Below are 27,991 nucleotides of genomic sequence, written 5' to 3' on the forward strand. Positions count from 1 at the left end.
ACAGCTCTTCCTCCAAAGTTACAGGGAATGGACCCAGCAGGAGTCCTCGATTTTCAACAGCAACACTCCTCCTCAGGCTCACCCTCAAAAACTGCTCTAAGCTACTGTGTTCTTCTGAAATTCGGCTGTTCTCAGGAAACAGAAGCGACAGTGTCCAGGTCCTCATGGTGGCCATGGCCTCACGACAGGGAGCTCGGCGGCCGGGTGGCCAGGGGACACCAGGGACACCCGCGTGTGCAGCACACAGTCCTTCAAGAATGAGCCCTAACTCGAGCCCAAACACACAGAGGCTGTCACAGCCTCGGTTTTGCTACCCTTCGGACGCAGTTTTCTTTCAAGAACATTTCACGTACCATTACGCTATCTTATTTGAAACGTTTATTTATTTCGAGGGAGAGAAAGAGCGAGCACAGGAGAGAGGGGCAGAGAGAGAGACAGAGAGAGAGACTCCAAAGCAGGCTCTGAGCCGTCAGCACAGAGCCCGAGACAGGGCTTGAACTCACAAACCGTGAGATCACGACCTGAGCCGAAATCAAGAGTCAGACACTCAACCAACTGAGCCGCCCAGGCTTTTAAATACAGAAAACCCCCCACCCCTACCATCTGTACACATCCGTGTCCACTTTGCACGTGCTCTCCGCGTGCACAGGGATCAACAGACACACAGGCAGTTTCTTAAATACAAAGTGTGTTTCCATGGGTGTACGTGACGTTTCTTTCAAATTTTCTGTCAACGCAAAAACCTTAGCCATTCACATAACGTAATCACCATGAACATGGTTTTCCCCTCAATCTGTGTTCCTACATACATTTAAATGCACTTACGTTTGTTTTCGTCGTGAAACATTTCAAACAGACGTAAAAGTACAGAAAATATCATATTCCGTGTATCTACCATGGAGATTTCAGAACACTGTGAGATATTTTTTCTGAAAAAAAATTTAAATACAAAAAACACGTCACAGATGCACACCCACCCTGGCCCCCTTTCCTATTTGAAGGTGACCACTGTCCTAGAGTGGAGGGATATCCATTCCAGGTAGGTCTTTGTGCTTTCCACGTGTCCATAAGTGTCTGTAAAGTGCATGCAAGTATTATATTTTGTCGTATACAACAGACACAATTTTTTTTTCTGGTTTATACTGGAACAGAGCACGAGTACAGAAGAGTGTACCTATCAAATCTGTTCAAGTCAATGAACCGGCATAGCATCGGGGCAGCACCCACATAGAGATACGGGACACACGCCCGCTCCCTTTTGGCCACTCCCCCGCCAACGGTGCCAGCCACCTTCTGACCCACGCATTATTTCTGTCTGTGGTTACACCATATACACGGAATCAATCCGTAAGTTCCCCTGTTTCTGGCTCCTTCCACTCAGCACAACGTGCAAGGCCCATCCATGTCACCGCACGCAGCTGTCATTGCTACAGACCCTGCTGCGTGATCGGGCCACCATCGACCTACTGATCGTGCTGCTGGACACCTGGGTAGTTCCCAGGGTTCTCCTATTACACACGGTGCTGCTATGAACACTCAGCACACGTCCTTTGGTGGACACATACCCCTCATTTCTGTTGGGTATGTTCCTTAAAGTTCCTGGATCCTGGGATTTCTTACGTCCGGCTTAGCAAATATTTCCCGTTTTCCAAAATGACTGACCCACGTCACGCTGCCATCAGCAGGAGGCCCAGGTGCCTCACGCAGTGCCCCCCCACCCAGTGTTTTCCCTGTGTCCCCCTCACCACTTGATAGGGTCTGTGTCTAACACAGTGGCCGCTAAGTCAAAATTTCGTCCTGAATGTTTTCCATTTACTTTACAACCTTCTATATTCCTAAAAACGTACTGTTACCTATAACGATTGCATCACATCTCAGGTATGCAACTAAACGTCACGTAGCCCTTCTCCCATGAGATGTTTCCTGCTATTGTCAACAGCGTGAAGAACAGCCCTATTCACAAAACATTCCGCTGTGGGTTTTTTTACTCTATCCTTAGCATCAATTCCTAGAGAATTGCCACATTATTTCCTGCTAACGGACACTTCCCTGGATGGCTTTTGTACACAGACACATGTTGAGTAAGACTTTCTTCAGAAACCCTCTTTGGAGCGTTACTGCAGTGATCTTGGTAATCTAAAAGATGTACCAAAAAATAAATAAAGATGTACCATAGTGGCATTAAAAAAGAGAAAACTAAAATTTGACCTTCCCGCCTGCGATTAGAACGGCAATCACCGAGGGGAAGGGATCGTAATGCAGTTTCCTCAAATCCACCACTGCCCCCCAAAATGTTCTTTTCTCCTTTCTCAGCCAGGAGACGCATGTCCTGCTGCCCCCTCCACTCGCCTCTCTTCAGCCCCGGCAGGCACCCGCCGGTGAGAGCCTGGGTACTGCTCCAGGGCCCTCGTACTGGGGACGCCCTTTCCACAACTATCCGCAGACCAACTCCTTCACCTCCTTTGAACTGTGGCTCAAACACCACTTTCTCACGGCATGTACTCGGTGCCAACTGCATCCCCTCCGCCCCCCACATGCTAACATGGGTCACTGGCTCATTATGTCCGAGGAGTGTCCACCACCCACTATAAGACCATCAACTCCGGGACAAGAGGCTTTCTTATTCTGTCCACGCTTAGGATCCCAACAGTCAAGAAGAGCCCCCAGCACATAGTAGGTGCTCAGTAAAACCATTTGCCGACTGCATGAAAGGCGCCAAAGTCACACAGACAGGAAAGCCACAGAGTCACCAAGGCCTGCTATGCTTTCCCAGGCAGGGTGAAAACCTCTTGCCCATTCCGCACCAACAGATCGCAGTAAGGTCTTGCCGGTGACAGGAACCGTGCCTCGGTGAACCACAGCCAGAGGCAAAAGCCGATAACACAGAGGAGGCTCTCAACGATGCCGCCGCCCCGGGCGAGCCCTGAGCAGGGGCAGCTCCCCACCTCCACCACAGCCCCTCGGCCAATCCACAGCTATATCTACTTTTCCCCAAAACAACGTAAGGCAAAACCCCCGACTAAAGCCATAACGCACCATCTGGCTCATCAACCAGCACAACAAAGAAAAGCTTTCCTCTTCCTGCAACAGTTTGAGTGTTTTTACCTTGAAACAAAGTAAAAATAAACCACCTCTCCAGGTCCCTCCAAGTCCTCTGGAACTTCTTCACTGAGAATTTCTGAGCTGAATCCTCTCCAAATCAGTTCAAACACTACTGCGACAGTGAAGTGTTTGCTAAGCCCTGTGCGAGCGCGAGTCTAGCGAGCCTCGCTACTCTCCAACTTCCGCCTCCTCGCTGACCTGCCTCAGTGTCTCGTCCGTGGGCTTCTCACACACCAGAACATTCACCCCAGCCCGGTTCAGGGAGCTCTGGCCCCCGACGCTGCCCGGCACGGGGATGGCACACAGCACATGCATAACTGGTTTCCAAGGGCCAAAGAATGCGCCAGATCCCCTCCCTCACACCACACGCGGTAACTAAAGTTCCATGTTAAAAGCGCTAAAACTCCAAAACACTTGGCAGAAAATATAAAAACATATCTTTGTGGCCCTGGGTTAGACAAAGTCATGAGTCATGACACCAAAAATACAGACAACAGAGAAACAGAATAGGTCAACGGGACTTCATCAAAATTAAAGACCATCGTGCTGCAAGACATCATCGAGACATGAAAAAGACAGCCCACAGAATGCAGAAAATAACGGATGAATCATGGATCTGATTAGGGGCTTGTGTCCAAAATATGCAAAGAAATTCTGAAAATACAAATTTAAAAAAAAAAGACAAATTACCTAATTTTAAAAACAGGCAAAGTGGGGCACCTGCGTGGCTCAGTCGGTAAGCATCCGACTTCAGCTCAGGTCATGATCTCGCAGTTTGTGAGTTCGAGCCCCACATCAGGCTCCGCACTGACAGTGAGAGAAGCCTGCTTGGGATCCTCCCTTTCCCTCTCTCTCTGCCTCTCCCCTGCCCCCCCTCTCAAAAATAAACATTTTTTTAAGAAATTGGCAAAGAGGGGCACCTGGGTGGCTCAGCTGGTTAAGCATCCAACTTCAGCTCAGGTCATGATCTCGTGGTTGTGAGTTTGAGCCCTGCATCAGACTCTGTGCTGACAGCTCAGAGCCTGGAGCCTGCTTCGGATTCTGTGTCTCCCTCTCTGTCTACCCCTGCCCTGCTCATGCTCTCTCTCTCTCAAAAATAAACATTAAAAAAAAATTTTTTTTTAATAAAAGTGGGCAAAAGATGTGAATAAACATTTGTCACCAAAAGATATACGAAAAGCCAATGAGCACATGAAAAGATGCCCAGCCACAATGAGATTCCATTTCATACCCACACGGAAGGCTACAGTCGAAAAGACAAGCACAGGGCCTGGGCGGCTCAGTCGGTTAAGCGTCTGACTCTTGGTTTGGGCTCAGGTGGTGATCTCACGGTTCGTGAGTTCGAGCCCTGCGTCAGGCTCTACGCGGGCAGTGCAGAGACTGCTTGGGATTCTCTCTCTCCCTCTCTCTCTGCCCCATTGCCACTCATGCTCTCCCTCAAAATAGATAACACTTTTTTAAAAATTAAAAAAAAATACAGGCAATAACAAGTGTTGGTGAGGACACGGAGAAACGGGAAAACAGTCCAGCAACTCCTCAGAAGGTTAAATTCCACTGCCAGGTATACCACCCAAGAGAAATGACAAGCATGTCCACACAAAAACTTGTGCGTGAACTCACAGCGGCATTGCTCATAATGGCCAAAACGTGGAAACAGCCCAATGTCCGCCAAGTGATGAAGGGGTAAAGTAAAATACAGAATCTTAATACAACGGAATACTATTCGGCCGTTAAAAGCAACAGCGTACGTGCTACAGCACGGATAATCCTCGACGCGATGCAAAACGAAAGCAGCCAGACGCAGAAGGACACAGAACACGCGGTTCGATCTGTATGAAATTCCAGAAGAGGCAAATCTACAGAGAGTAATAGTTGCCCAGGCCAGAAGGAAAGGGGACTGAAGCGTGAACCTGACCACCAGTGGGTGTAGGCTTTCTTCCAGGGGAGAGGAGAACGCTCTAAAATGATGTCGATGGCTGCACGATTCTGTTAATTGTGTCCTTCAAATGGGAGAATTATGTGGTATGTGGATTAGAGCTCAATAAGGCTGTTAAAAATGTTTTACGAATTCCCTGTCTTCTCCCCAGTTCTTGTGCAAACGACTCTCCCGTGCCAGCAATGGGCCCGGAGCACAGCCGGCCTGCAATCTTGAGCGAAGACATCTACCGAGAAGGGGGAAGATCATCTATGTGAGAAACCCTCTGGCTGTTCCTGGCACAAGCAAAAAAGCCTAGCTGGTGTCGTTGCCACGGAAACTTCCAGCGGCCCCTGGGGTCCGGGTCATCCCTGTGGCTACGAAGCTGCACGTCAGAACTGGAAGCAGCCACTGGATGCTGAGAACAACCGAAGCTGCCCTTAGGAAGGGTGTCTCCCACCCCTCACTCTACCCACGAATTCAAAGGCAGGGATGGACCTGGCCATCTGGACAGCTGTGTGCGTTGCTGACCACCATTCCGGCAAGGGCCCTTCCCAACGAAACCTCTTTGCGTGGGAGACTCGCGGAACCTCTACATCATCTCTCTTTAGTCCTAGAAAACACTTCAAGTAGGCACCGTGGTCCCACACTTACCAGACGTGAAAGCAAGGCTCTAGCAGCACAGCCTGGCGAGGTCTGTGCTGTGACCCGCCAAGGTCACAGCGCTGGAGAGCAGCTAAGCAGTGGGGCCTGAACCTGTACAGGTTACGTGACGACACCCAATCCTGTATTCCCTCCCTGACTCATGAGGAGAGGAGCCAGGACAGGCACACCCCATGCCTGGGGCCAGAGGTCAGATGGTGTCCACGCAAATCCCTGACTCCTCTGTGACCGAGAACAGACAGCTCACCTCGCTGCGCTCAGTTTTCTCATCTCTAAGATGGGAACGGTACCATCTTCAACACTGTTCAGCTGCAAGAAGTTTGTGTTAAAGAAAATATGTCAAAGCATCCAGTACAGTGCCTGGTGCCCAAGCTTTTCTTCTCCAAAGGACCGGCAGGCCAGAGGCCAGACACGAACTTCCAGATCACAGATCGAATGAACCGGAGGCCCGGCGTTCTCACTGCCTCAAGCACGGGTCGCACGCCACAACGATGGCGTCTTGCTCTGGTCAAGACCCGAACAGATCGCGGGTTGTCCCTGGGAGCTCAAAGACACGTGTGAACCACTTGCACACGAACGAGACGTTTGCAACCTATGAGTGGCTACTCCTTTCCGAGGGCAATGCAAGAGACCAAACCACAGAGGGGGGAAAAATCATGGGTCTGTCTCCTGAAGACATCACAAAACTGAAGCTGAGGGCCAAAAACAGTCACCTATCAGATGATTTCCTGTCTCAAACTGGAGCGAGAGGAACCAGCACGGAGGCCACCAGATCTCTGCTTCTCCACGAATCTTTCCAAACATGCTCCTGAAAGGACCCCGGTCAAGTTGGGTGTAGTCCTCAAAAAACCTCTTCGATCTCTCACTTTCAGAATGTTTATCTGTGGGAAGGCCTGGTGATTTTTTTCCAGAGTTCAAAAGCAGTACTCTTTTAGCTAATAGTAATTTGGGGAATCTTGGAATAACTTACAAAAAAGGAGTCCAATTCCAAAAAGAATCATGATCTCTCTCTGTAACCAAATTCAATGTGTTGGGAGATTGTTCTTTGTTTAAACCCTCACCCTGGGTCTGACTGGTTCAGTCTGAAAGTGACTCAGGTTATCTAGGATCTGTTGCCGTGAAAGTGAAAATATTCCAAAATATCTAGCAGGACCAAGTGTGCTCTATCTCAGTCAAGGCTACATAGAGAGCCTGCATTCACAGCCAAATTAGGCCCCACTAATAAAATTCCAAGCAGTCACTGGCATTGGAAACCAAGTGAGATACAATTAAGTCCATTTGAACAAACCCCCATTGGTCTACGGAAGGAATCACAAAAAATAAGACAAGCTATCCAGCGGCCTGCAGGGTAGAGGACCCGGAATGCCATTAATGAGCCAGGGACAGGAACGCCCCGGAAATTGGCATGGACAAATTAGGGACCGTGAAAAATGTCACAGTAAGAGAAACACGTAGTCAGTCCTGCCTCCACAGCCAAGTTGCGCTGAATCTGGAGGTCTCATCTCCCACGCAGAGAAGGCTGGACCGTCCTCTGGTGTCTGCAACCCAAAGACTGCGAATGGGTCAGCCAGGATAATCCCAACACCTTCATTAGACGAGGGAACTCGGCCTGTGCTTGGCAAAATGTGTTTCCGGGTGCTGTCACATTCTCTCTCCAGGAAACCTATGCTCCAGTCGACCCGCGGCTCCCCAGACTGAACCGGATGGCTCTGGCAGACGCGGGGCAGAGATGAGACCCGCGCGCAAACCACGCAAGTGACCGTTCTGCCTCCAACGACTGTAGCGCGCACACACTTTCCGGACTGCCAGGCTCTCTGTTCGGCCCATCGCGCCATGTCAAGTGCACCCCCTTTCTGAAAAGAGAGAGGCTAACATCTCACAGTGGTCTGCGGTGGCCATTTTCAGGACAGCCACACGGAAACATCTCGCCGTATGTGAAACCTTCAGAAGAGGGAAAGTTCGAGGTCTGGGAACGGCTGGCAAAGCAAACTTAAGGAAAGTGCATGGAAGGCGGCCTGCGTAGACGGTAGCCAAGAGATTACGTCTGCCGCTTCCGAACGGGAGCCCCACGCTTGCCGGGGTGTGAATCCCACCCTCCGGTCATGGGTGAGCGATGGGACTGCTGCCGCCTCAGTTTCCCCATCTGTAAAGTGGGGTTCATAGATGACTGACTTTGCAGGATGTCCGTGAGGAGGAAGGCACCTCCTACAGGAAGCGCTCTGCCAGGCTTTGTCATCAATACAACGCGTCCTCTGGTCGCCAAGAATGCTCTTTGTGGAGGTCTGCCAGGAGGAGGCAAAAGATGGGACACTTTCCACTCATAACACAGTCCATCTCAGGAAACACGCCCACTGCCACACAAGCCAGCTCACCTCTCAACTTCTGCAGGCGGGGCGCCTGGGTGGCTCAGCCAGTTGAGCGTCCGACTTCAGCTCAGGTCATGATCTCACGGTTCGTGAGTTTGAGCCCCACGTCGGGCTCTGTGCTGACGGCTCGGGAGCCTGGAGCCCGCTTCAGACACTGTGTCTCCCCTCTCTCTGCCCCTCCCCCACTTGTGCACAAGCTCGCTCTCTCACACATACACACACTCTCTCTCAAAAATAAACATTAAAATAAAAAAAGAAAACAACTAACCTTCTACAGGTACTCCGAGGAGACTCCCGACTTCACTGTCCACCCTAAGAAGTAAGAACGGTGGTACACGAGACACCCTGAGATAAAGAAGTGCACACACACACTTTCCCCACACTCTGAAGAGCTGAAAATGCAAAAACCCAGCGGTGAGTGGCATTTCGCAGGAGCTGGGAGGTGCAATTACGGTCCCAAAGACAATTAACAGTGCGAAGTCACGACTATCACCTGACCCTCCTTTACGGAAGATGGCCTTTGCCATCTCCATCATGGAGATACTGTCAACGGCAGGTGAGGTCCCCAGACATCCCTCCTGCCACGACACCTGCCAGTGGCCGTCAGGTCTGGGTCCTGCTGGTCCCCAGGGCCACCGAAACAGCTGGGCTCACCAGCGCCAACTGTATTCAGACACGGACACCAGAAACAGCGGCAGCCAGGAGACCGTCCTGCTGATTCACTGCAAGGTTGGCCATTAGGAGTGGACAAGGATACGATGAAACACGTATTTCACCATAAATATACTTCCAATGTTAACTAGAGAGTAGAAAACAAGGGAGGTCAGAATGCCTACAAAACTGTTTTAAAACAAGACCCCTTGCGCCCACCTCTGCCTGGCAAACTGCAGATCGTTAGCAGGTGCACTTGACATCTTGGGATCTTGGGTTTTCCCTCCACATTTTCTACAGTGAAGCAGATAACATGCACAGAGAAAGGGCTGTAATGTCTATGGACAGTTTAACAAAATTATATCTCAAACACACATCCAGGTCGAAAATTAAAAAGCCCACCTTGTCCAGTAAACACTTTAGGTCAAACCCCTTTTCTCCTAACAGAGGCGACCACCACCTACTTTTCATGATATCTTCCTTGCCTTTCATTGATAGTTTTATAACCTGCGGCAGCATCCCCACACAAGAATCTGATTCTGCATGTTTTGTAACTTGACTGAAACTGGAGTCACCGGTGTACGTTTTCTCGGGCCTCTCTGGACATCCTCAGGGGAGGGTGGAGGGACTCAGGTCTCACATCTGCAAAGATCCCTGAACAGGTCACCCAAGGGCATCCCCCCCGTTCTCAAAGCCCAATAACCGAGGTTACTGAAACCCTAATCCGACAGGAAAGTCTGATAACAGAGATCACCTCTGAGGTGGGAACGGGCAGAGCGGGAGAGACCAAGTGCAAGCAGGAGGGCAAGGTTAACATCGGTTCGATTTAAAGAATCATTTTCTGAAAAACACGTGGCAAGAGGATCTTTAACACAAATCGTATGACGTTAGCACTGCAGAAGCATGAATCGAGAGCTTGGCGCAGTACCGTGCTGGCATTAAGTAGAGAATTACGAAGACTATTTTCAACAGTGTAGAAAAATGTTGAGTGGAAAGGCTAGGCCGTAAAGCGTAAATGCACTAGGAAGACGTAAAAAGCATATGCGCGGGAAAAAGGAAGTCACAGCTGACCCTCAAGCAACATGGGGGTTAGGGGCGCCAACCCTACCCCCTGCAAAGTGGAAAATCAATGTAGAACTTTTGACTCCCCAAGAACTTAACCGCTAACTGCCAGATGTTGACTGGAAGCCCTACCAGTAAGTAATAAAAGATCAATTAATACATATTTTGTGTGTGTGTTCTATACCATAACCTTCCAATAAAATCAGCTAGAGGAAAAAAAAATGTTAGGAAAATCATAACACAAAATACACTTACCGTACCGCACCATACTGATCAAAAAAAAACCCTGCGTACAAGTGGATCCGCGTAGTTCACACTTGTGTCGTTCAAAAGTCAAGCGTATGCTAAAATGCAGTGGTTGCATTGAAATGGTGGAACTGTGGCTGATTTCTCCGTTTATAAAACGTTTGTACTCGCAGTTACATTCCTGTACAACAACATCCTCCTCAAAGCGCAAATTCTCACACAACAATGCAATTTCACTGGGTTGGTTACAACTCATTCATAAGACTTCTGGCAAACAAACTTTACCAGCACAGATCGTTTCGGAAAGATCCTCGGGAGGTCATGAAAACATACTTCGCAGAGACAGTACCTAGCCACAAGTCTGGCCAGTCCACACCAAGCTTCCCTGGAATTAATCAAACGTCACGTAATTTCACTTCAACTCTGCTGAACACACAAACTCCAAACTGGTCAGGAGTACGACAAAACCCCACCCAACACCTGCTCCACTCCGACCACCCAGCCAGTGGGAACCATGAAGCGTGGCCCGAGTCCCCTATCACTCCAATGGCTCACAGCACGCGTGTACCTTGGGCCATCCCGAGCCCCCCGCGCTCCAGGGCACTTTCATCCTGATTATTTTCACAAAGAACATCTATCCCCTTAAGTCTCGTTATGGTTTTTGAGTGATTCTATCATGAAAATACTGCAGTCCTTCAGAGGGTAACGTGATCTGGAGCCCCGCTCACCAAGTACCCGGGGGGGTGCGGGCCTGTTCCCAGACAGGCCTCGCGGAGCCCCTGTCCCGACACTCACCACTCCAGGCTCCCCGCAGCAAGCAGCGTGGGCAAAACATCTCTGTTTGTGATGTCTTTTTCTTAGGAAGGAAAAAATAATACCAAAACAGAATTCCCCCACCCGGAACACATCACTTTCTTGCTAACCACAAATTCTGGCAAAATCCGTTCTACATAACAGTGATTCAGTTAGTTCCTCTTTCTTCAAATTGACACATTTTACCTTGCAAATTGGGTATGTCTGTATGACAGAGAGTTGAAAGACCAAGGAAGCAAACTTAAATCATATTTCCACAGCTACCACTGTTACCAAGTTAAAATGTGACACTATCCTGAAAAAACGTATGATGAAAACGTAATTCTATTTAAACCTCTAAGCCTTTTCTGCATAGCAGATCTTATTCTAGATACTGGTATGTAAAGAAAAATAATAGTTTCTGCCTGTCGGGAGTTTACAATCAAAATGCGTGTAATGAAGGGGAGCAGGGTGGACAGGAAGGGTTGTTGTTTTGTTTTTTTTTTTTTCTGAATGTAGTCAGCACTTTGAGATAGAATTTAACCCACATGCATACATCTTAAGTGACAGCTCACTGAATTCTGACCAATATACACCCAGAAAGCAGCAGGCGAGGGGTGGTGGCTGGGGCAGAGAGAGCAAGGAAAGGGCCCAGGCACGCAGAGAAGGTGGGGGCCGGTGCACAGGAGCGCCAATGATGAGCAGAGCTCAGGCATGACCCCAGAGAAAACCAGGAGACAAGTGGCCGGGAGCTTCCTAACCAAATGGAATGTCTGGAATGCCATCCACTGAGCCGCTCTAACAGAACTGAAGCCGATTCTCCCCTGGGCTAAAGACCAAGTTTAGGTCCATCGGACTGCAGGAAAGTGGGCCTATGATACACAGCGGTCATGCGTGTATATTTTTATCAGGGTATGATGCAACCTCAAAAAATCAAATTGCACAATCAAGCATCTATCACATTCATCCGTTGCCATTCTTATTCTACGTCACAGTTGCTGAGCTTTATAGCCTCAAAAGAGGCCCTGAAATAAACTCTCATCCCGCACAGAGAGTAGAATGTTCCAATCAGACATTTTGCTAGTTACAATTTTACTGTACAAGCCACAAACGGCCTATGTTTAAAATGAAAAAAGAAATTCTACAATTCAACATGAAAAAAGATACACTCCTAACAAAATGGGCAAAAGATATGAACAGTGAGTTCAGAGGCCACACAAGATGAAAACATGACAAGAAACTAAACTCCACTAACACTGGAGAAAATGGAAGTCCAAACAAATATGAGACACATTCTTAATTTTTGTGAATCTGAAGAGCTTAAAAAATGGTATTTAGGGGCGCCTGGGTGGCGCAGTCGGTTAAGCATCCGACTTCAGCCAGGTCACGATCTCGCGGTCCGTGGGTTCGAGCCCCGCGTCGGGCTCTGGGCTGATGGCTCAGAGCCTGGAGCCTGTTTCCGATTCTGTGTCTCCCTCTCTCTCTGCCCCTCCCCCGTTCATGCTGTGTCTCTCTCTGTCCCAAAAATAAATAAATGTTGAAGAAAAAAAAAAAAAAATTTAAAAAAAAAAAATGGTATTTAGTATTGATGAGGTTATGAGGAAAGGGTGTGGTTTTTATTTTTTTTAATGTTTATTTTTGAGAGAGAGAGAGGGAAAGAGACAGGCACACAGAGTGGGGGAGGGGCAGAGAGAGAGGGAGACACAGAATCCCAAGCAGGCTCCAGGCCCCAAGCTGTCAGCACAGAGCCCGACACAGGGCTCGATCCCACAAACCCTGAGATCGTGACCTGAGCCAAAGTTGGACGCTTAACTGAGCCACCCAGGCGCCCCTGAGGAAACGATGTTCTTAATAAAGCACGTTGCTGACTAAACTGGTGATAGGCACCACAGAGGACAATGCGTCACTACCTGTTAAAACAAAAGAGGTGCAAACCCTGTGACCTGGCAATTCCACTCCTACGCATCTACTCATGGAAGGCAGGATAACGCCCCTCCCACCCGAAGGTGTCCACGACCTAACCCCTGGAAGCTGAAGCTGTTGTTTCCACAGAGAAGGGAAACTAAGGTAGCAGATGGAATTCAGGTTGCCAAGCCGCTGACCTTAAGATAGGGCACGGGCTGTGGACTACCCAGGTGGGCCCAATGTAGTCCAGGGGTCCTTCAAAGGGAAAGAAGGAAACAAAAAAAGGAGAACCAGAGAAATGACAGCATGTGAAAGACGTGCTCATGGCTGCTGGAGAAAGGGGACCATCGGCCAAGGAATGTGGGAGGCGTCTGCAAGCTAGAAAGGCCAGTAAATGGATTTTCCCCAGGGCCTCCAGAAGGAACGCAGCCCTGCCCACACCTGGTTTTAGCCCAGGGAAACCGATTTTGGACTGCTGACCTCCAGATCTGGGAGATGATACATCTGTGCTGTTGAAGCCACCATGTTTGCGGTAAATTGTTAGAGCAGCGGCAGAAAACTAATACACTGTCCTGGGGAAACACGGGCACAGAGGCACAAGGCGGGATGTTTTCTGGGAACGCAAATGTATAAAATATAAAAACGGAATGGAGACAATCCATCCCGAACTGATAACAACTGTCACCTCTGGTAAAGAGAGGGTGATGGCAATCGAAGTGAGATTTCCACCTAGTTAATAATGTTCTACATTTTTTTTTTTAAAGAAAATGTGTTTATCCATATACTGCTTAATTGCAAGTTAAATGTTTAGAGAGTTACTGTTCACAATATAAGACTCTTAATGCTGAAAAAGTGAACACAATTTCTGCTCACAATCTCAAAAGCACCACCAAGTCCTAGACCTCACAGTCCCCACGATTACACGTGGGCTCTGCCTGTGTATACAGGACACCAGAGAAAATTCATTCTGTATCCATAAACACAAACCCTTCAACAAATCAAAATCAATGTGAGATTCATATTTATGGTCGACGGACAAGATTCAGTCTCAAAGGCTTAGGTTTTCTGACTCCAGCCCACCCAACCACGATTCCCACCTTGACCGTGCCTCCTTAACACTGCCCACTTCAAGCAAGTCACTTGCCTCTGGGTTTCCTTTACCCCGGTGTAAAAAAAGGTTTGTTCTACCACGTCACCTGCCTCATGGGATGGTCAAAAGATTTTAAATGGGATGAAATGACAGGTTACATCCCAGCAATCCGTGAACCCTGAATTTGAGACTCAGCCGGCTATAGAAAGCCCTCTGTAAACACAGAGGTACTGGCTACACTGTGGATACCATGAGCGGGCCTAATAAAATCGCCACGACCCCAAAGGAGGCCAGCTACCATGGAAATTCCAGACCAAGTTGCAGGAAAGGCAGTCTTGGAGAGCTGGTGCCATCCGTAACTGGCAGCCGTAAGCGGAGTCCTGCCTCAAACACCTCCTGCAGTTACCTGTACCTGCAGAGAGACCCCTGAGCTACCACCACCACCACATCCAGCAACTATGAACTGCTTTATAATCCGAGGGGAAACAGCCTCCCATTTCCAAATGTGACCCAGCCAAAGGGGCGAGGCGACGGCCCTGGTATAGGTGAGAGGGACTGCCCACGCTGGGCGCCAACGTGAGGCCTCGAGGACACAATGTTCTAACCAACAGCAAGAGCCATCACACGCATCCTCTTACCCAGCTCCAAATGAAATGAAAAATCTAAAGACCAACTTTGGGGGTGGGGGACTTCAGTGCAGACGCAGACTCACCCAGGATCTTTCATATCAATTAGTCAGGCCAGTCCAACGCCCACGCCCCAGCAGCTTCCCTGACGCCCCCTTCCTGTTTCTCCCTAATGAATGAGCCCTCTCGTAGCCCCCCAGAACTTAGGGTGAGCACAGCCTCCTGGAGACACCTCGCCAGACCGCCAGAAGGAGTCCCTCAACCTCGTGCCCCACCCCCCCGCCAGCACCAAGAAGAGGTAGTAACTCCTACCGACATCCCCCTACGTGCGTTCTGCAGTTAGAGGACTAGGACTAGAGGAAGGAACTTTTCAACAGGGTGCATGCTAGAAAAGCCAAGCCTGGCGCACGCCTTTCCGTGTTCACGCTCATCCACTAGCTCGGAAGCACTCCCGGCGAAGTCTGTCCGGATTGCTGGGGAGAACTCCCAATTTCTCGTCGGAGCCCCGCAAAGTCCTGGGCTGCGCCCCACGCGGCCGGGCGGGGCGGCACCGCGGGGGGCGGGGGACGTCCGTCCCCGAGGGGGCCCTGCACCGGGAGGCGCGGGCAGAAGAGCGCGGCCGGGACAAACCTGAGCAGGTGCTCGGGTCCCCCGGCCCGCGGCGCCACAGCGCGCTCCTCGGCGTGGCAGGGGCACGCGGGGCGCCGCGGACACCCAGGGAGCCGAGGGTCGCGGGGTCACGGGGGACGCGGGCCCGGGACGGCGCGCTGGAGCCCGGGGGACCGCGAGCCGTACCTGCCGCCGGCGGGTCCGCCTCCTCCTCAGCCTCCGCCTCAGCTGCCGCCGCGACTGGCGCCGCGCCTGCCTCCCCCGGCAGCCGGTCCATCACGCCGCCAGTCATGTGAGCGCGCGCCACGTGACTTCCTCCGCGCCCGCCCGCCCGCCTGGCCGCGCCCACCCCGGCACGCCCCGCCCACGCCCGGCCCCGCCCCGCCCCCTGCCTGGCCTCGCGGCGCCCGCTCCGGGCCTGCCACGCCCCTTCTCCGGCCTCGCCACGCCCACCCGGGCCTGTCACGCCCCTTGCCCGGACTCGCCACGCCCCGCCACGCCCCGGCCACGCGGCCACCCGGAGGATTGGCCCGCGCTCCCGCCCGCGCTCCCGCTCCCCCTCGCAGGCTCGGTGCCAGCCCAGCTCGCCCACTCGCTTAGCCGCTTGCTCGGCCGCTTGCCGTCACGCTCACCCCTCGGCCGCTCACTCGGCACTTCCGCGTGGGCCTCTCCCCGCCCCGCGCCCCCGCACCCCTCCCGGCTCGTCCCTCGCTCCCCCCGCCGCCTCTAGCCCTTCCCTTAGCTCCCACCCCCCTCCGCTCACTCATTCACTCGTTCACCCGCCCGCCCTCTCACTCGTTCCCTTCCGCCCTTCCGCAAGGACTCACTCACCCTCCCGCCCGCCGGCTTGCTCATTCACTCTGCTCCTCACTTACGCACCACTCCCCACTCACTCATTCACCCCCTCGCTCGGTCACTCAGCTTTTCACACGCACCCATCCCCCACTCATTCATTCGTTCATTCCTCCACTCACCCACTCCTCCCCCCGCCCCCTTGCTTGTTCACCCACTCGTCCACCCCCTTGCCCACCCACTCTCACTCGCCCTACCAGCTCACTCACCCACTCCCCCTGGCCGTCCAGTGCCGGGACCCGGAGATAGGAGGATGCATTCGGTGCCTCCCCCGATCTGGAGGACCACAGGACACCAGAGCAAGTGTCCTGGCTGTTCCAAAGTGAGGCTGTGGGGGCACCGGAACAGATGAAGGGACCCCTGGGTGGGGCAGAGCCTGCCTGAGCTGATGCTGGGGATGAGGAGTTCAGCAGAAGGAGCGGCCTCCAGCAGGCGCGAAGGTTCTGAGGCATCAGGCAGCTGCAGACGCTGTGGTTCTCCTGGAGCTAAAAGTGTGGCTGCAGAAATGGCAGAAGAGGAAGCTGGGGCGCCAGGAAGGGCTCCATGAGGGAGGGCCTCGTTTCCAAAGTCAGAATCCTGGACCTCCGGATTCTGATGCCCACCAACGCCCCCTGGGGGCTGATTATAGCGATCTAGAGCCCAGACCGACCCCCCTCCCCCTCCCTGTCGGGGTCCTAAGAAAGGTCCCAGTCTTCCCCAGGTAGCTGGTTTTCCTTGCTACAGCTGGACCCTGCCTCAGTTACAGATCACCGCACCCAAGGACATCCCAGACAGCTGACACAGTCAGAGAGGCTCTCCCCGCACCCCCCCCCCCCCACTGTAACCTAGCAAGTGCTATCCCTTTCTCCAGATGGGCTTTTCCAAGTCACGGGGCGCAGCGGGGGGGGGGGGGGGGGGGGGGGGGACACTGCAGGATCCTGTGATGCACAGACCCCCATCTGATGCTATTTCCTTCCGCCACCGCCACCGGGGCTTCCTTTCAGGGCTTGTTGCATCAAATGATGGGCTCAGCACTTTTCCCTGACTCTGCGTCTATCCAGTCCCCAAACACACACTCTCACTCGGGTGTGCGCCTACACCCACACACACACTGCTGATGTCCTGGTATTACTCCGCACGTATCTCTGTCCCTCACTAGATTATAAAATCTTTATTAAAGGTTTGAAAGTTCCCTGGACTCTCCAAACTGTAAAACCCTAATAGAAGTGTATAAACAGACACTATTCAAGAGTGATAACATTAAATGTATTATTTTAACACCCTTGACACAGGGCCACACAGCCTCTAGTTCAGCACTTTGCTGGATCTTTGCTGCACTTTCTAATCATCTGGGGAGAGTTCAGATAGACTGTATCTGGAGGCCGCCCCCAGAAGTTCTGATTTAATTCATCTGAGGTGTGGCCTAGACTTGGGATTTTTTTTTTTTAAGCTCCCCAAGTGATTCCAACATGCAGCCCAGGTGGAAGGCCACGGTTCTAGGTTGAAAGATTATTTGATTCCTGCAAACATTGCCTGAGCATTTTCTAGGTACTGCATTGGGGGGGGGGGGAGACACAAGGATACAACAGGATTCTCACATCACAGAGTGAGGCAGGTGATAGGGCTGGAAACACAGGTGTTGTGAGAGGAAAGGGGAGTGAGCGGTGGGTTCTGACGTGCCCAGTTCCGAATGCCTCCAGGAAAAGGAACTCGGTCCTTACAGGTTGTGGGCTCTATTGCCAGATATCTCGAACGGTTAGAAAGTTCCTGGAAACGTGCACTGAAACTCGTCTGCCTGTAACTTCTTTAGATCCTCACCAAAGAAGACTAATCCTTATACGATTTCTGCTTCATTCAGGAAGCAGCAAACAGCAGACCAGAATTTCTGACTTTTAAAACCTTGTGGTTAATGGCAAGGATCCAATTAACATTGTTCATCTGTTGTTCGAGTCACATCAATCGCTTTCCATTTAGGAAAACGAGGACCATAGGCACACGCTGACAACTGGAACAGTGGAGTCAGGACGTCACGTTGCAGGTGGACGTGCAGAAAGGGGCTGTTATCAGCTGTTCCACCGAAATGCAAGGACTTCCTCATCCTGCTGGGGGCCTTTTGAAGAAGTTAGTGAAACGCTTTGAGGACTACAGACTTGACCGATAATAATAGTTGACCTGTTTGTCAGGATAGGCTGTATCCTGCTGCAGAAACAATCTGAACCCTCAGACACCTGAAATAACAAGGCGGCCACGCTCGCCACAGTCCCTTGTAAACCCAGACAATGGAGCGGCCACCATCTGGAAGTTCTGCCATCGCGACAAAGAGAAAGAGCTCGGCAGGATCCAGCACAAGCACTGAAACTTCCCGCAGCCCTCCATTCGCAACTCCCTGGCCAAAAGTGTGACGCGCTTCCCCCAACCAGGAAGAGCCAGAGGGCGGACCCCCCCAAGTGCCTGGAGGACTGAAAGCCAGAAATATTTGGCCAATAGCGCTAAATAGCAAGCACACTAACCAAACTAGCGTTTATTGAACGTCTACCTACCATGTGCTGAGCACCTTTCTAAGTGCCTTTTATTTGGAAATTCACCAACTCACCTACCCGTCACACTAAATCTACGAAATAGTAGTATGATGGTCTCCATGCCCCAGCAACTAAGGCAGAAGAGTCTGACACGCCAAGATCGCAGAGCTAGTCCACAGAAGAGCCGGGATTTGAACCCAGACCATCTGGTACCAGAGATCCCCCTCGTAATAGCCCCTGTGGCGTTACCCAATGCCATAAAACCCCCAGTTTCTTCTCAACATTCTTTTTTCTTTTTTTGAGGGAGCAAGTGCATGTGCACGTGAGAGCAAGGGAGAGGAGGAAGGGGGGAGAGAGAGAGAAAGACAGAGAGAGAGAGAGGGAGAGAGAATCTTAGGCAGGCTCCGCACTCAGCACAGAGCCCAAATCTGGGCTCAATCCCAAACCCTGGGATCATGACCTGAGCCGAAACCAAGAGTCAGATGCTCAACCGACTGAGCCACCCAGTCGCCCCTACCCCCTCAACAATCTTAATCAGGAAATTCCAGTCCATCCGTAACCTCTTCTTTCAGAAGGCTTGAGGGGGATGCGGCCTGTGGCTCTGGAAATCACACTGCGGGGAGGGAGTCTGAAGGCAGAGAAAATTACAACAACTTCGCAAATAATATTAATAGCCCCCAAACACGTATGGAACCCTAATGATGTGACAGGCACTGCACAAAGTGCTGAGCCAGTATCATCTCAACACCGTGAAGGTCATGAAACCGAATCCTCGGGCGACGCTTCCTTGTCAGGCAGCGAGATACCTTCTCAAGCTTGCATCCTAAAGTTCCGGAGATCTGCTCACGTCCTCCAGGAGCCTGAGGAAGATTTCAACATCTCAGAAATGTTGGCTCTCCTCACGAGACGTCGGACAAGCTACTTTATTCTCATCAGCCTCAGTTTGCTCGCATGTAATATGGCAACATCGGTATCACTCATTTCAAAGGTGTGTTCCTGAAAGGTTAAGGTTCAAATAAGAGACTTCTTGGGGCGCCTGGGTGGCCCAGTCGGTTGAGCGTCCGACTTCGGCTCAGGTCACGATCTCGCGGTCCGTGAGTTCGAGCCCCACGTCGGGCTCTGGGCTGATGGCTCAGAGCCTGGAGCCTGCTTCTGATTCTGTGTCTCGCTCTCTCTCTGCCCCTCCCCCGTTCATGCTCTGTCTCTCTCTGTCTCAAAAATAAACGTTAAAAAAAAAAAAAGAGAGAGACTTCTTATGTTAGTCTGAATGGACGCAGAAGCATATTCACCCTCCTTCTCCAAAACTACAGAAATGCCGGCTACAATTTTAGCCCTTCCCCGAGATGTTATTAACACATCGCTGGCATCAAAAGCAAGAAAGCGTACGAGACATAGGGAGGACTTCAAGTTACAGGAATGACCTAAAGCCGAGGCCAGACAACCCACAGAGCTTTCAGAAATGATAAAGATCTAGGGCACCTGTGTGGCTCAGTCAGTTAAGTGTCCGACTTCGGCTCGGGTCGCGATCTCCCGGTCCGTGGGTTCGAGCCCCGCGTCGGGCTCTGTGCTGACAGCTCAGAGCCTGGAGCTCCTTCGGATTCTGTGTCTCCCTCTCCCTCTGCCCCTTTGCCACTTGCGCTCTGTCTCTCAAAAATAAATAAACATTAAAGAAAAGATAGAAATCTTAGGAGCCTGGGTCAGGTAACAGGACAGCACAGCTTGGGCCTGCAGCAAGGACAGGATACGGCCTAAAGTCCCTAGATAGGCTCAGGATGGACGGAGAGCTACCCCACCAGCCTTTAGGAGGAGCGTGGGTGCTGGCTGTCCACACCAGACCAAGAGTGGAGAAAGAAGAACCCGTGAGGCAAATCCCAGTCCTGGATATTTACCCCAGGGAAATCAAAGCATATGCCCACCAAAAGAGGCTCATTCCTAGAAGCCTCATTTGAATAGCTACAAACTGGAACTAACCCAAATGTGTGTTAACAACAGACTGGATGAACATATTTATTGCCGTAGAGCCATACAATGGCATGCCGCACTGCCACGGGGGAGCACAAAATACTCGTGTTGGCACGCGCCAAGTGGGGGACTGTTATGACAAATACCTACAGACGTGGAACTGGCTTTGGAATTAGGGGATGGGTAGAGACCAGAAGAATTTTGACAAGCATCATAGAAAAAGCCTAGATTGCCGTGAACAGATTGTCAGCAGACACGTGCCCGTTAACAACTCGGTTAGTGAGGACTGTGGTGTAGAAAGTCCACATCATCTTAGATGGCAATACCCAAACTGACATAAAGCGAGTGCAGACGGAAATTCAGACGTTAAAGGCACTTTATGGGGTGCCTGGGTGGCTCGGTCGGTTGGGCGTCCGACTTCGGCCCAGGTCATGATCTCACGGTCCGTGAGTTCCAGCCCCGCGTCGGGCTCTGTGCTGACGGCTCGGAGCCTGGAACCCGCTTCGGATTCTGTGTCTCCCTCTCTCTCTGCCCCTCCCCTGCTCAAGCTTGGTATCTGTCTCTCTCAAAAATAAATAAACATTAAAAAAAAAATTAAAGGCAATTTTGGTGAGGCCTCAGAAGGAAATGAGGACCACACTACCGGAAGCTAGTGGAAAATAGCTTCTGCCCCGCAGTGGCAGAAAGCCCAGCTAGGTTGTGTCCCAGGTCCATGAGAAAGAACCTATCCGGACTGCAAACAATTGTAAAATTAGGAGACTCACGGTCAGGAAAGTGTGCTCTGGAGAGAAAGCCAGGGGTGTGTCTGGACAACCTTTTTCTAGCGCCTGGAAAGGAACAAAAGGCCACAGTATTCATCACAGAGAGCTCTTTGGAGAGATTAGATTAGATGTGTGGCATTTCAGCAGAAGCAAAAAAGAGACAGGATTATTCAGGAAAGACCTGTGGATGAGCCTCTTTCTTTTCTTTTTTTAATGTTTATTAATTTTGAGAGAGAGAGCGTGAGCAGGGGAGGGACAGGGCTGGGTGGGGGGTGGAGGGAGGGAATCCCAAGCAGGCTCCGCACTGTCAGCGCCAAGCCCAGTGCGGGGTTTGAACCCACAAACCGTGAGATCATGACCTGAGCCAAAATCGAGAGTCAGACGTTCAGCCGCCTGAGCCCCCCCCACCTGCTCCCCGAGCCTCTTTTGTAACGGCGCACGTGTCAGACCCACACGGTTTTTGAACATCTTGTCTCAGCAGAAACACTACCAGCTTGGACTTCAAGGGACAGAGGAAGACGAAATGAAAGAAGGCGGACTCGAAAACTCTACAGGCAGGAAACAGGCTGAAAATACTACTCGGCTACAAACACGTGCTACGCTTCATGAAAAAGGAAGGAAGACTCAGGGTGCAGCCGTGGACCTTGAACCACGGAGAACAGTTCCTTGAAACCTGAGTTTGCTCCCTTGCATTTCAGAATTGCTTAGGACCGCAATTCCTTTCTCCTTCCGTTTCTTTCTGTTTAAATGGGAATGTTTATAACTGTTACCCTATGCCTATCGCGCCATCGTACTCGGGGATTAGATCATTGGTTCTCTAGGTGCCCAGATGGAGAGGAATTCTGCCCCGGGATGAATCACAGACAGCGTCTCACCCATACCTGTTCTACCTTATTTAGATGATGAGATTTGGGACTTTGAGTTGTGCTGGAAAGGGTTGAGACTTTGGGGGATACTGGGATGTGAGAGATGTATTTTGCAGACTGGATAGATGTGAATCTTTGGGAGCCAGAGGTTAGCTGTGGTAGACGCAAGACTAGCCCCTCAAAGACCATCTAGTCCCCAGAACCCATGAATATATTACCTTATGTGGAAAAAGGGACTCTGAAGATGTGCAAAGTTAAGGCTCATGAGATGGAGACAGTCTCCTGAATTATCTGGGTGGGTCAAGGTGCAATTATGAGGGTACACATAGGAGGAAGGGAACAGTGCCAACATTACGGAGACATCCATGTGATGCTGGAGGCCGAGACTGGGGTGGTGCAGTCACGAGCCAAGGAATGTCGGCAGCCTCTAGAAACTGGTAGAGACAGGGCGCCTGGGTGGCTCAGTCAGTTAAGCGACCAACTTCAACTCGGGTCATAATCTCACAGTTTATGGGTTTGAGCCCTACTTTGAGCTCTGTGCTGACAGCTCAGACCCTGGAGCCTGCTTTGGATTCTGTGTCTCCCTCTCTGCCTCTCCCTACTCACACACTCTCTCTCTCAAAAATAAATAAACATTAAAAAAAAAGAAGAATCTGGTAGAAGCAAAGAATGACTTTTCCATTGGAGGTTCTAGAAAGAACCATTCCTACCTACCAACACCTGGATTTCAATCCTTTAGGACTCATTTCACACTTGTGACTTCTAGAACAATAAGACAACACATTTTTATTGTTTTAAGCCACTAAATTTGTGCTACTTAATGCCGTTGAATTTTGTACTTAAAAAAAATGGTTAAGGTGGTAAATCTTACGTGTATTTCACCACAGTTAAAAAGTTATTTTCAATTTGGGGCGCGTGGGCGGCTCAGTCACTTAAGCATCCGACTTCAGCTCAGGTCATGATCTCACGGTTTGTGGGTTCGAGTCCGCGTTCGGCTCTGTTTTGCTCAGAGCCTGGAGCCTGCTTCAGATCCTGTGTCTCCCTCTCTCTCTCTCTGCCCCTCCCCCATTCCCACTTTGTCTCTCTCTGTCTCTCAAAAATGAATAAACGTTAAAAATGTTTTTAGGGCGCCTGGGTGGCGCAGTCGGTTGAGCGTCCGACTTCAGCCAGGTCACGATCTCGCAGTCCGTGAGTTCGAGCCCCGCGTCGGGCTCTGGGCTGATGGCTCAGAGCCTGGAGCCTGTTTCTGATTCTGTGTCTCCCTCTCTCTCTGCCCCTCCCCCGTTCATGCTCTGTCTCTCTCTGTCCCAAAAAAATAAATAAACGTTAAAAAAAAAAATTTTTTTTTAAAAAATGTTTTTAAACAAACAGTTAAAAAGTCTTTAAATTATTTTCAATTAAAAAAAAAAAACTTTCTCACAAAGAAAACTCATGGCCCAGATGGCTTTACTAGTAAGTTCTACTGAACTTCCAAGGAGAAAGTAATAGCAGTGTTATTATATAAGCAGAGTTTTTGCCAGGAATGGAGGTGGTTTAATTAGTTGAAAAATCAATTTAACTCACTGTGTTAACAGAACCATATGATCATCGCATATGCATAAAATTTACATTGAAGAAAAAATACATTATGCAAAAAAAATGCCCCCCAAAACGCATGGGAAATTATGGAAAAATTTAACACCCATTTATGATTACATCTCTCTGCAAACTAGGATGATAAGGAAACTTCTTCAAATTGAAAAGGAGGATCCGTGAGAAGCTAAAGCTGGTTCATACTTAACAGTGAGAGACCAAACATTTTCCCCCTGTGATTAGCAGTAAGGCAAGACAAGACGTTAAAAGTCAACACTGACTGGAAGTCCTCGCCCACGACTGGGCAAGAAGAAAATGGCATGAAGACTGGAGAGGAAAGTGGCTGTGGAAGCAGAGAATGCTGAGGAATCTAAAACCACCACCACCACCACCACCTAGAACTGGAATAGGAAAATTTAACGAGGTGGCAGGATACAACACTAATATACCTGAATCAGTTGTATTTCTGCATACTCATAACAAACACATGGAAAATGAAATTAGAGACGAGCCATTTCTCCGATGTTGTTCAAACCTATGGAACGAACAATACCAAGAGCGAACCATAAGGTGAATGATGGATTATAAGTGTCAGTGCAGGTTGGTAACAGACACACCATTCTGGTGGGGGGCTGGTAAAGTGGGGGAGGCAATGCATGGGTGGGGGCAAGGAGATATGGGATATCACTGCATCTCCCTCTCAGTTTTGTTTGATGCTTAAACTGCACTAAAAAATAGCTTTAAAAAAATATTGGGGTGCCTGGGTGGCCCAGTCAGTTAAGCATCCAACTTTGGCTTGGGTCATGATATCGAGGCTCATGGGTTCGAGCCCCCTGTCGGGCTCTGTGCTGACACCTCGGAGCCTGAAGCCTGCTTCGGATTCTGTGTCTCCCTCTCTCTGCCCCTCACTCAATCATAAACAAACGAGTCTCTGTCTCTCTCTCTCAAAAATAAAGAAACTTAAAAAAAAAAACCTATTTCTGTCTCTCTCTCAAAAATAAACTTTAAAAAAAAACCTATTTCCTCAAATTTTTGCTGTAAATTCTGATAATCAAAGACATTAGAAGAAAATTATCTTGATACCAAAATCAAATACACTGGGAGAAACTATAGGTAATGTTGCTCATGAACACAGACACAAAAATCCTTAACAAAATATAAACAAATCTAACCCAGTAACACATGTAAAATGGATAAAATATTGTGACCAAGTAAAATGCAAGTTTGGTTTAACATTTCCAAATCAAGGTAACTCAGCAGACGTATTAGTTTTCCAGGACTGGTAACAATGCACCACAATCCAAGGGGCTTAAAACAATAGAAATTTACTATCTCACAGCCCTGGAGGCTTGAAGTCTGAAATCAAGTTGTCCGTGGGCCATGGTCTGTCTGCAACTTGTTAGGGGACAAGATTCCCTTGCTTTCTCTGTCTTCTGGTGGTTTGCTACAAATCCTTGGCACTCCTTGGCTTGTAGACACATCACTCCAAGCCCTCCTCTGTCGTCACATGGCTGTGTCTTCTCCATGTGTGTCTCTGTCTTCACAAGGCATTTTCTTTTTCTTACAGGGACACTAGTCACATTAGATGAGGGCCTACCCTAACAACCCCATCTTAAATTGATTATATCGGCAAAGACCCTATTTCCAGAGAAGGCCACATTTCTAGGCACTGAGGATCAAGACTTCAATGCATCTTTTTTGGGTGGCACAGTTCAACCCATGACACCGTATCAGTAGAACAAAGGAGAAAATTCGTAAGATCATTTCAATAGATGCGCAAAAGGCATTTGAAAAATGTCCAGCATCCATTCATCATGAAACTCTCAGCAAATGACCAATAGAAGGAACCTTTCTCAACCTCATAAGGGTATCTTCAAAAACCAAGAGCTAGCCACTCGGGCCAGCATGATAAAATATTGAATTGTTTCAACATTTGAGTTGAAATATTGGATGTCTGGGACCAAGGCCAACAACACACACTTCATTGCTCACAGTTGACATTGCATCGGAGGTCTAGCAAGAGACGAAAACAACTGCATATGGCTAGGAGAGAAAAAATCTATATAAAAATATAATCATGTCCATAGTGAGTTCTATAGAATCCACAAGTCACTAGAATTTGTAATAACGTTTTAACAAGAATGCAAGATACAACGTCAAATACAAATAGTTTTTATAACTCTTTTTTTTTAAGTTTATTCTGAGAGAGAGAGAGAGAGAGAGAGAGAGAAAGCACAAGTGAGGGAAGGGCAAAGAGAGAAGGAGAGAGAGAGAATCCTGAGCAGGCTCCATACCGTCAGCACGGAGCCTGATGCAGGGCTTGATCCCACAAACGGTGAGATCATGACCTGAGCTGAAGTTGTATGCTTGACTGACTGAGCCACCCAGGTGTCCCTATTATATTTCTATACATCAGCAATGCACAATTAGAAAATAAACTTTAGGGGCGCCTGGGTGGCTCGGTCAGTTAAGTGCCTGACTTCGGCTCTGGTCATGATCTCACAGTTCATGAGTTTGAGCACCGTATTGGGCTCTGTGCTGGCAGCACAGAGCCTACTTGGGATTCTCTCTCTCTCTCCCTCTCTCTCTGCCTCTTCCCAGCTCTCTCTCTAAATAAATAAATTAAAAAAAAAAAAAAAACGAGAAAAGAAACTTTAAAAAATACCAATAGTGGGGCTCCTGGGTGGCTCAGTCGGTTGGGCATCTGACTTCGGCTCAGGTCATGATCTCACGGTTCGTGAGTTCAAGCCCCGTGTCGGGCTCTGTGCTGACAGCTCGGAGCCTGGAGCCTGCTTTGAATTCTGTGTCTCCCTCTCTCTCTGTTCCTCCCCCGCTCATGCTCTGTCTCTCTCTCTCACCTTCAAAAATAAATAAAATCATTAATAAAAAAATTTTTTAATACCAAGAGCATTAAAAAAGGAAATATTTATGAGTACATTTTTCTTTTATTTTATTTTAAAATGTTTTAACGTTTATTTATTATTAAGAGACAGAGCGTGAACAGGGGAGGGGCAGAGAGAGAGGGAGACACAGGATCCGAAGCAGGCTCCAGGCTCTGAGCTGTCAGCACAGAGCTGGATGCAGGATTCGAACACACAAACCGCAAGATCATGACCTGAGCCAAAGTCGGACGCTTAACCGATGGAGCCACCCAGGCTTCCCTGTGAATACATTTCTAAAGATACGAGCAAGACTGCAAAGAAAATTGTAAAACGTTGCTGACAGTAATTAAAGAAGACCTAAATATTCGTGTCCACATAGTGTTAGGATGTCAATGCTTCCCCAGCTGGTCTATAGACGTTCACTCGGAGAAGCACAGACAAGCACATTTCTGCACAGCCAAATGACCAAACACTACTGGGAGATAAAAAGGAACAGCCTACGGACATGTGCACCAATAGGGACAGATCTTGGAAATACTCTGCCGAGTGAACAAAGCCAGACAAAAACACATTTTTCCATCGGTCGAAAATTCTAGAATAAGCAAAACTATATGACGACCCAGGAAAAGGAAATCTGATTCAGACTGAAGGAAGTCATGATGGTGGCTCAGTACTGTGAAGGGGGGCACAGGGGAATTATGCGGGGCGATAGAACATTCTAGCTCTCGATGAGGGTATTAGTTGCACTGGCATATGGGCTTGTCAAAACCCTTTGATCTCTAATACGTAAGATCTGTACATTTCCTGTGTGTAAATTCCACCTCGATAAAAACTGGTAATAAACCACTAGCCAAGAATCTCCTCTTTGTGCAGAAGGGTAAAACACTGCATCACGAAAGACGGATTATTTGGAATTGATGATGAAAGCACTCCTTATCGGAGCTCAAGAGAAGCAGACAAAGCCATGTTTAAAGGGAAACGTATAATCTTAAATGCACATGAGAAAACATGAAAGACTGAACGTTAATTAGCTCAAGGGTGACCTCTAAACACTAGTAGAAGAGAGGAAACCCCTGTGTTACTTGGAAAAAAAGAAAAGAATTTATGTTTGCTTCTACGAGGCACCGAGACAGACGACCAGGCCGAGACCCCTTCGCTTTTGAAGCTGCAGGTGTTAAGATCCCGGGTTTGGACCCCAGGTCCACACGAGGGCACGTGGGCAGCGAAGCTTCTCAGCTCCTCCCCGGCCGGCCCTGTCTCTGCTGTGTCAAAATTCCTTGCTGTACCGGCAAAGGGCAAATTTGTTCTGGCTTCCCTCTGGCCCTGGATATATATAGCATTTGGGGGGTCCTAGTTTTAGGGGGCAGTGGCTTTCTATTATCTTCCCAATAATGTATCGGGAGAGGCCACTCACCGCGAGGCCGTCGGCTGAAGCTCACGGCCGCCCAGGCCGGCAAATGCCTTTCGTTCTCCTGCTGCTTCCGGCACAGTGATTCTGCGTTATCTCGTTAGCTCTTCAAGACCTTTAATGACATGGGTTTTTACATGTTATCCAGAATTCACTTGTTTGC

The 27,991-nt window shown here is 49.5% G+C and overlaps 1 protein-coding gene across 4 annotated transcripts in view; it reads right to left on the reverse strand.

Annotated features, from left to right (window-relative positions):
- The window catches only part of SNX8 (sorting nexin 8), a 68,387-nt gene that overhangs the window by 23,919 nt on the left and 16,477 nt on the right, over positions 1-27,991 (reverse strand). The window contains exon 1 of one of the 4 annotated variants that reach the window (XM_086691851.1): positions 15,214-15,334. The exons of 2 other annotated variants lie outside the window; for them this stretch is intronic. In XM_086691851.1, the coding sequence (XP_086547977.1) occupies positions 15,214-15,319 (106 nt within the window). In that variant the 5' untranslated portion in view covers positions 15,320-15,334. Of the gene's footprint in view, positions 1-10,800; positions 10,856-15,213; positions 15,335-27,991 lie in introns of those variants that run through there. One more of the 4 variants, XM_086691852.1, reaches the window with a different exon arrangement.

The sequence above is a fragment of the Puma concolor genome, chromosome E3 (genome assembly GCF_028749965.1).
Source record: "Puma concolor isolate L17-30 chromosome E3, mPumCon1.1.hap2, whole genome shotgun sequence".
Lineage (NCBI taxonomy): Eukaryota > Metazoa > Chordata > Mammalia > Carnivora > Felidae > Puma > Puma concolor.